Below are 8,158 nucleotides of genomic sequence, written 5' to 3'. Positions count from 1 at the left end.
GAGGCTGCGGTGACCGGGAGCAGCCACTGCCCTCCAGTCTGGGCGACAGAGTGAGACTCCAACTCAAAAAACAAAAAACAAAAAAACAATTTTTTGTAGAGACAAGGTCTCTCGCTCTGTTGTCCAGGCTGTTCTCAAACTCCTGGGTTCAAGCAATCCTTCTGCCTCAGCCTCCCAAAGTGCTGGGATTACAGGTATGAGCCATCATGCCCAGCCTGTCTGTGAGAGGATTGCCTGAGCCCAGGGATTTGAGACCAGTCTGGGCAACATGGCGAGATCCTGTCTCTAAAAAATCAAAAAATTAGCTGGGTGTGGTGGCACATGCCTATGGTCAAGGCTGCAGTGGCCATGAGTGTGCCATTGCACTGCAGCCTGGGCGAAACAGTGACACTCCACCTAAAAGGAAAAACAGTTGAATTTCTGTATGGTAATCAAGTGCTTTGAGACCTTGCTAAATTTACTTGTTGTCTTAATGGTTTACTTGTAGATGAATTGGATGTTGTTTTTATGCAACCATACTGTCTGGTAATAAAGACAGTTCTTGGTTTTGTATTTACATTTACATATTTTCTTGCCACATTGCCCTGGCTAGCATCCCCACCTGTGTCCAGCCTCGAACGAACTCAGTTTTTTGCATTGTATGCCTCATGTTTTTGTAGATGCCGTTTATTAGAGTGAGGAATTGTCTTTCCATTCTGTGTTTGATGAAAGTTCATATCATGAAAGGGATTCAGTTTTGTCAGGTGCTTTTTCTGAATCTGTTGAGATTTGTTCACTCTTGTTAATGTAGTGTATCACACTGATGGATTTTTTTCTTTTCTTTTTTTTTTTGTGGCTGGGTCTCACTCTGTCGCCCAGGCTGGAGTGCAGTGGTGCCATCATGGCTCACCACAGCCTCGACCTCCTAGGCTCAGGCGATCCTCCAATCCCAGTCTTCTGACTAGTTGGGACTACAGGTGTGTGCCACCACACCCAGCTAATTATTTTATTTTTTTTGGTAGAGACGAAGTCTCACTAAGTTGCCTAGGCTGGTCTCAAACTCCTGTGCTCAAGCAATCCTCCTACCTCAACCTCCCAAACTGCTGAGATTATAGGCATGAGCCACCACGTCCAGCGGGGTTTTTAAAAAATGTTGAACCAGACTTGCATTTCTGGGATCATCCTCATTTATTCATGGTGTATTAGCCTTTTTCTGTGTTGATGGATTACTTGCTGATATTCTTGTTAAGGACTTTTTATACTGATGTTTCAATAGAGATACTGGTCTGCAATTTTCTTTTCTTACAATGCCCACGGCAGGTTTTGGCATCAGGGCTATGTTGACCTTATAAAACAGATGGGGAAGGATTCCCTCCAACTGTTTTCAGAAAGAGTTTGTGAAAGCTTGTTATTTCATCCTTAAATATTTCTTAAGATTTGTCAGTTAAACCCTCTGAATACAGGATATTTTTTGTAGGAAGGTTTTCGCTATTTATTTATTTTGAATCAGAGTCTCACTCCGTCACCCAGACTGGAATGCAGTGACCACCGCAGCCTCCACCTCCTGGGCTCTGGCAATCCTTCTGCCTCAGCCTTTCATGTAACTGGAACTACAGGCGCACGCTACCATGCCCAGCTAATTTTTTTGTAATTTATTGTGGAGACGAGGTCTCACCAAGTTACCCAGGCTGGTCTCTAACCCGCGAGCTCAGGCAATCCTCTCCCCTTGGCCTCCCAAGTTGCTGGGATGACAGGCTGAACCACCGTGCCTGGCCTAATTTTTTGATTTATTGTAGAGACAAGGTCTCATCAAGTTACTCAGGCTGGTCTCAAACCCCTGAACTCAGGAAATCTTCTCGCCTCTGCCTTCCAAAGTGCTGGACTTAAAGATATGAGCCATTGCGCCCCAATTTTTCTCGTATTTTTCTAGTATTTTTATTGATTAGTCTTCCTCAGGTTTTATCCCTACCTTTTCAGAACCAACTTTGGGCTTTGTTGATTTTTCTCTATTGCCTGTTTACTAGGATGTTGGTTTTGCTCTTAATTGCTTTCTTTCCTCTTCCTTTGGGTTTTATTTGGTTATCTTTTTGTAGCTTCTTTTTTTTTTTTGAGTTGGAGTCTCACTCCATCGCCCAGACTGGAGTGCAGAGGCATGCTCATGGCCACCCCAGCATCGACCTGCTGGGCTCCGGCAATTCGTCCACCTCAGCCTTCCAAGTAGCTGGAACTTCAGGCACAGGCTACCAGGCCCGGCTAATTTTTTTTTAATTTATTGTAGAGATGAGGTCTCACCAAGTTGCCCGGGCTGGTTTTGAACCCCCAGGCTCAGGCAATCCTCTCATCTTGGCCTCCCAAAGTGCTAGGATTACAGGCTGATCCACTGCATCCGGCCTTTTTCTAGCTTTTTTTTTTTTTAATTATAAAGATGTTGGGTACAATTCAGGGTTAGGTATACAAATGTTGATTATGCAGGTACCCTTGTTGATGAGGTATGCCCCTCCCTCCCCTAACAGTTTCCCTCAACTGTCAATCCCACCCCCCTCCCCTGACAGTTTTCCACTACTGCCAATTCCTTTCTTATATTATTATAATTGATGAAGGTCTGTTTATGAGTGAGAACATATGGAACTCTGTTCTTTGCTTCTGTGACAGATCACTGAGTATGATCGACTAAATCCATCCAAGTTGCTGCGAAGTCCATATGTTTGTCCTTCTTTATGGCTGCATAATATTCCATTGTGTATATGTACCACATTTTCTTTATCCAGTCCAGCTTCGATGGGCAACAGGACTGGTTCCATGTTTTTGCTATTGTGAATAGAGCTGCAACAAACATACGTAGAGGTATCTTTTTTGTAGAATGATCTGAGTTCCTCCGGGCATATTCCCAGGAGGGGAATTGCTGGGTCATATGGAAGGTCGATTTCTAGCTCTTTCAGAAATCGCCACACTGTCTTCCAAAGAGGTTGCACTAGTTTGCATTCCCACCAGCAGTGTAGAAGCGTTCCTTTTTCTCCACATCCTTGCCAGCATCTGTTGTTGTTTTATCAATGATGACCATTCTTTCTGGGGTTAGGTGGTATCTCAAGGTGGTTTTGATTTGCATTTCTCTGATGATGAGCACTTTTTCATGTGTCTGTTGGCTGCCTGTATGTCTTTTTTTGAGAAGTGTCTATTCATGTCTTTTGGTTTTTAATGGGGCTGTTTGTTTTTTTCCTTTCGGCACGTTTGAGTTCCTTGTAGATCCTAGATGTGAGGCCTTTGTCAGATATATATATATGTGCTGCTGAAACGAGCGCTTTTACTAGCTTCTTAAGGTGAAAGTTTAGATCATTGATCTTAAGTCTTTCCTCTTTGGGAAAGCTAATACATTCATGGAAAGCTGCAACACTCCCTTGAAGTACTCACTGTGTTAGTTGTGTTCCACAAGTTGTGATGTGCATGTTTTCTTTTTTTTTTTTTTTTTTGAGTTGGAATTTCACTGTCACCCAGACTGGAGTGCAGTGGCCGCTCCCGGCCACCGCAGCCTCCACCTGCTGGGCTCCAGCAATCCCTTCCGCCTCAGCCTTCCAAGTAGCTGGAACTACAGGCGCACGCTACCACGCCCGGCTAATTTTTTTGATTTATTGTACAGATGAGGTCTCGTCTGCCCAGTCGGGTCTCAAACCCGCGGGCTCAGGCAATCCACTCACCTCAGCCTCCCAAAGGCCCGGGATTACAGGCTAAGCCACCGAGCCCGGCTCTGTTTTTTGTTTTTTTTTTTTTTGAGTTGGAATCTCACTGTTGCCCAGATTGGAGTGCAGTGGCTGCTCCCAGCCATCGCAGCCTCCACCTGCTGGGCTCCAGCGATCCTTCCGCCTCAGCCTTCCAAGTGGCTAGAACTACAGGCGCATGCTACCACGCCCGGCTAATTTTTTTGATTTATTGTAGAGATGAGGTCTCGCCTGCTCAGAGGGGTCTCGAACCCATGGGCTCAGGCAATCCACTCACCTCAGCCTCCCAAAGGCCTGGGATTACAGGCTGAGCCACCGAGCCCGTCTACATGTTTTCATTATTTTTCTGTTCTGAATACTTTCTCGTTTTCCTTGTGACTTCAACTTTGGCCCATGGGTTATTTAAAAGCATGTTGCTTTATTTCTGAATATTTGGGGATCTTCTAGTTATCTTTTTTGTTTTTTGGTTTTGGGGTGTTTTTTGGGGGGTCATGCAATGTTACACTCATGGCCACCATAGCCTGGACCTGCTGGGCTCAGGCGATCCCTCCATCTCAGCCTTCCAAGTAGCTGGAACTATAGGCATGCACCACCACACCAAGCTAATATTTTTTAATTTATTGTGGAGATGAGGTCTTGCCAAGTTGCCCAGACTGGTCTCGGACCCATAGGCTCAGGCAATCCTCTCATCTTGGCCTCTCAAAGTGCTGGGATTAGAGGTGTGAGTCACCACCCCCAGCCTTCTAGTTATCTTTTTACTACTGTTTTCTACTTGAATTCCACTGTGGATAGAAGACATACCCTGTGTGGCTTCAGCCATTTGGAATTCACTGAGATGTGTTGTGCGGTGGGGTGCTGCTTGGTTGTGTTGTTTTGCTAATGACGCCTCACGCTGACCCTCCATGCATGTTCCTGCCCACTGGTTCTTTAGCCTGTTTATTGATGGACACATGGGCTGGGTCCGGTCTTGGTTATTGGAAATGGTTCTGCATTGAGTCATCTGTGCCTCTGCCATGATGGCACGTGTGTGGGTTGGCTGTGGTGGAGTTGGGAGGGAAGGAGGTGTGCCCTTTCAGGGGGTCATTTCTCCCCAGAGAGCCTGGGCGGGTGCCGGTGAGCATGCACACGTCTCTACGTCGTCATGCACAAGTGTAAACCACGAGAACTGTCAGTGTTGGCCAATAGAAAAGGCATAAAACGGAGTTCCTAAAACCCCTGGGGTTTTTTATTTTTCTAAGTTGGCGTCTCACTCTGTTGCCCAGGCTGGAGTGCAGTGGCAGACACATGGCCACCGCAGCCTCTACCTGCTGGCCTCAGGCGATCCTTCAGCTTCAGCCTTCCAAGTAGCTGAAACCACAGGCCCAGCTAATTTTTAAAATGTATTATAGAGACGAGTTCTTGCCAAGTTGCTCGGGCTGGTCTCAAACCCCTGGGCTCAGGCTATCCTCTTGCCTTGGCCTCCCAAAGTGCTGGGATTACAGGCCTGAGCCACCACCCCAGCACAATCTGCAATTTTTTTTATCAATGAGATTGCACACAGTGTTTTGAATTGAAAAGATACTTACATTTATTTTTCTGTGGAATCTTTGCCAATTTTTCTACTGGAGTTTTTTTTTTTTGCTGTTTTTTTTTGAGCTGGAGTCTCACTCTGTCGCCCAGACTGGAGTGCAGACTGGAGTGCCCAGACTCTCACTCTGTCGCCCAGACTGGAGTGCAGTGGCCGTTCCTGGCCACCACAGCCTCGACCTGCTGGGCTCCGGCGATCCTTCCGCCTCAGCCTTCCGAGTAGCCAGAATTACAGGTGCGCACTACCACGTCTGGCTAATTTTTGATTTATCGTAGAGATGAGGTCTCACCCAAGTTGCCCATGCAGGTCTCGAACCCGCGGGCTCAGGCAATCCACTCACCTCAGCCTCCCAAGGCGTGGGATACAGGCTGAGCCACCGAGCCCGGCTTCTACTGGAGTATTAATCTCTTATTTACATATTCATTCATCTACTTTTTCATTTATTGTTGGTATCAACAAACTAACACTTTTGTTCTTTTGTTTTTTGAGTTGAGGTCTCAATCCATCACCCAGGCTGGAATGGTACGATCACAGCTCACCCCAGTCTCAACCTCCTGGGCTCAAGTGATCCTCCCACCTCAGCCTCCTGAGAAGCTGGGACTACAGGCATGCACCACTAGGCCCAGCTAGTGTTTTTATTTTTTGTAGAGATGTGGTCTTGTGATGTTGCCCAGGTCTCGAACTTTTCCATTCATTGTTGTTATCCTTAGTTCTTATATTCAACAAACTAGAACTTTTAACAAAGTAATAACTGTCATTGTAATGTGCATTGGCCTTTTTCTATGTTAAGAAAATTAGCCGAGCTCGGTGGCTCAGCCTGAGGTGAGGTGAGTGAATTGCCTGAGCCCGCGGGTTCAAGACCTGCCGGGCACCTTGGCGAGACCTCATCTCTACAATAAATCAAAAAATCAGCTGGGCATGGTAGCGTCCGCCTGTAGTTCTGGCTACTCGGAAGGCTGAGGTGGAAATATCGCCGGAGCCCAGCAGGTCGAGGCTGCAGTGGCCGGGAGCGGCCACTGCACTCCAGTCTGGGCGACAGAGTGAGGCTCCAACTCAAAAAAAAAAAAAAAAAAGGACATTACTAATATCTATTACCTGTGTTTTTCCCACTTTTTAATTTTTTAGTGTGGGTTTATTGTTTTGTTTTGGTATATGATACTTTTTTTTCCAGGTAGGAATTTTTGTTTTTTTATTAAGTCAGACGTATTGGCCTCTTCTTTTTTTTTATTTTTATTTTTTGAGTAGAAAAACAGATTTTTTTGAAGACCCCACAAGACAGCAGTGAGCATGATAGCAATTAGAGAGCTGTCTGCCATATTGGTCTTTTCTTCTGAGCTCCTGGGTTTTCTTCCATGTGTAGGGAAGCACCCGGGTTGAGAAGGCCTTTTTCAGTTGATCAGCCAGTATTTGTTTCTTGAGTTTCTGTGTTTCATATTTGACAGTTATATCTGACTGTCCTGCAGTTCAAGCTGTTTACCCAGTTGGCCCAGCACTGTTTACTTACTGACTCCACGACCCTTCATGGCGGGTTCTGCTCCGGGAATGCCAGGGTCCACGGAGGAGAGGTTGGCTGAAGGAGGGGGCCTAAGTCAAACTTGGAGAGAGGGGAGGTGGCGGGCAGGTGACCGGAGATCCCAGGGTCGTGGGCGTCGTGCACACGTGCACCACGGGCCTGCTGTGCACCACGGGCCTGCTGTGTCGCAGGCACGGGGAGATGGCAATCACGGCAGCCAGAACCCCTGCCTGGGCACGAGGTGGCGGACAACGAAGCCGTCTGCACAGCATGGGCTTGTGCGGCATCAGGAGCAGTGCAAACAGGGCAGCTCGGGATGTGGCCCCAGGCGAGGCAGGGGCCAGGTGGCCAGGAAGGGCGACGTCTGGGAAGGAAAGTACACTCGGGAGACCAGGGCAGAGGCGGGGCCGGGGAGGAGGTTGGCGCACCAGAGGGTGGCTCAGGGTTCAAGGCGGATCGGAAAGTTTTTGAGGGTTTTCTCAGGACACAGTCGTGGCCCCCAGAGACGTCTGCTAAGACAGAAGGTGGGGCCGTGGCCCCCTCAGCTGCCCCCGCCCAGGGTTGGCCGTGGCCCCCTCAGGGCCCTCCTCCCACTCAGGGCCAGCCCTGACCCTTTCAGAAGACCCCCCACCCAGGGTTGGCCATGGCCCCGCAGGCCTAGGCTCTGGGCACAAGGAGGGCTCCGCCCAGCAGTGACCCCCCACCCACCCGTCCCAGCACTTGGCCACGTTTATCATGGACAAGAGCGAGGCCATCGCCTCTGTGGACGACGCCATCCGGAAGCTGGTGCAGCTGAGCTCCAAGGAGAAGATCTGGACCCAGGAGATGCTCCTGCAGGTGAATGACCAGGCGCTGCGGCTACTGGACGTGGACTCTCAGGTGAGGGCGGGGAGCGGGGGTGGAGGTGGTACCCCCTTCCCGTGGCCCAGGTGTGTGGCCGACCCCCTGGAAGCGGGGACGCCCCGTTCCACACCTGTGGGCCCCAGTGCAGCCCCGTCTTGCCTAGGCCCATTGCCGGCCGTGTCCCCGGGGCCTGTGCCGAGGCGTGTCCGCAGTGGCGGCTGTTCACCAGTGGTGTGCCCCACATCCGGGCCTGCCTGGGCCCCGTCCCTTGTGGGCCTGGGACTCAGACACCCGTCGCGTCCCCGCGCGTGGTGCCACCTCCGCCACAAGTCACCTCCGGCTGTGGCTGGGGCCCTGTGCGAGCCGCCCCCCTCCCGCCCCAGGAGGAGCTGGAGAACTTCCCGCTGCCCACCGTGCAGCACGCCCAGACGGTGCTCAACCAGCTGCGCTACCCGTCGGTGCTGCTGCTGGTGTGCCAGGACTCGGAGCAGAGCAGGCCGGACATCCACTTCTTCCACTGCGACGAGGTGGAGGTGAGGCGGG

At 49.7% G+C, this 8,158-nt stretch overlaps 1 protein-coding gene across 1 annotated transcript in view; it reads left to right on the top strand.

Annotated features, from left to right (window-relative positions):
* LOC103251750 (epidermal growth factor receptor kinase substrate 8-like protein 2) overlaps window positions 1–8,158 on the top strand; it is a gene marked incomplete at both ends in the record, with an annotated part of 15,747 nt that overhangs the window by 2,249 nt on the left and 5,340 nt on the right. Inside the window, 2 exons of the mRNA XM_021708722.1 lie at window positions 7,490–7,651; window positions 7,999–8,148. Coding sequence (XP_021564397.1) covers window positions 7,490–7,651; window positions 7,999–8,148 — 312 coding nt within the window. The remainder of the gene's footprint in view (window positions 1–7,489; window positions 7,652–7,998; window positions 8,149–8,158) is intronic.

This window comes from Carlito syrichta, unplaced genomic scaffold (genome assembly GCF_000164805.1).
Source record: "Carlito syrichta isolate Samal-C Ts95f unplaced genomic scaffold, Tarsius_syrichta-2.0.1 Scaffold144740, whole genome shotgun sequence".
Lineage (NCBI taxonomy): Eukaryota > Metazoa > Chordata > Mammalia > Primates > Tarsiidae > Carlito > Carlito syrichta.
This window is presented reverse-complemented; position numbering and strand designations above follow the sequence as displayed.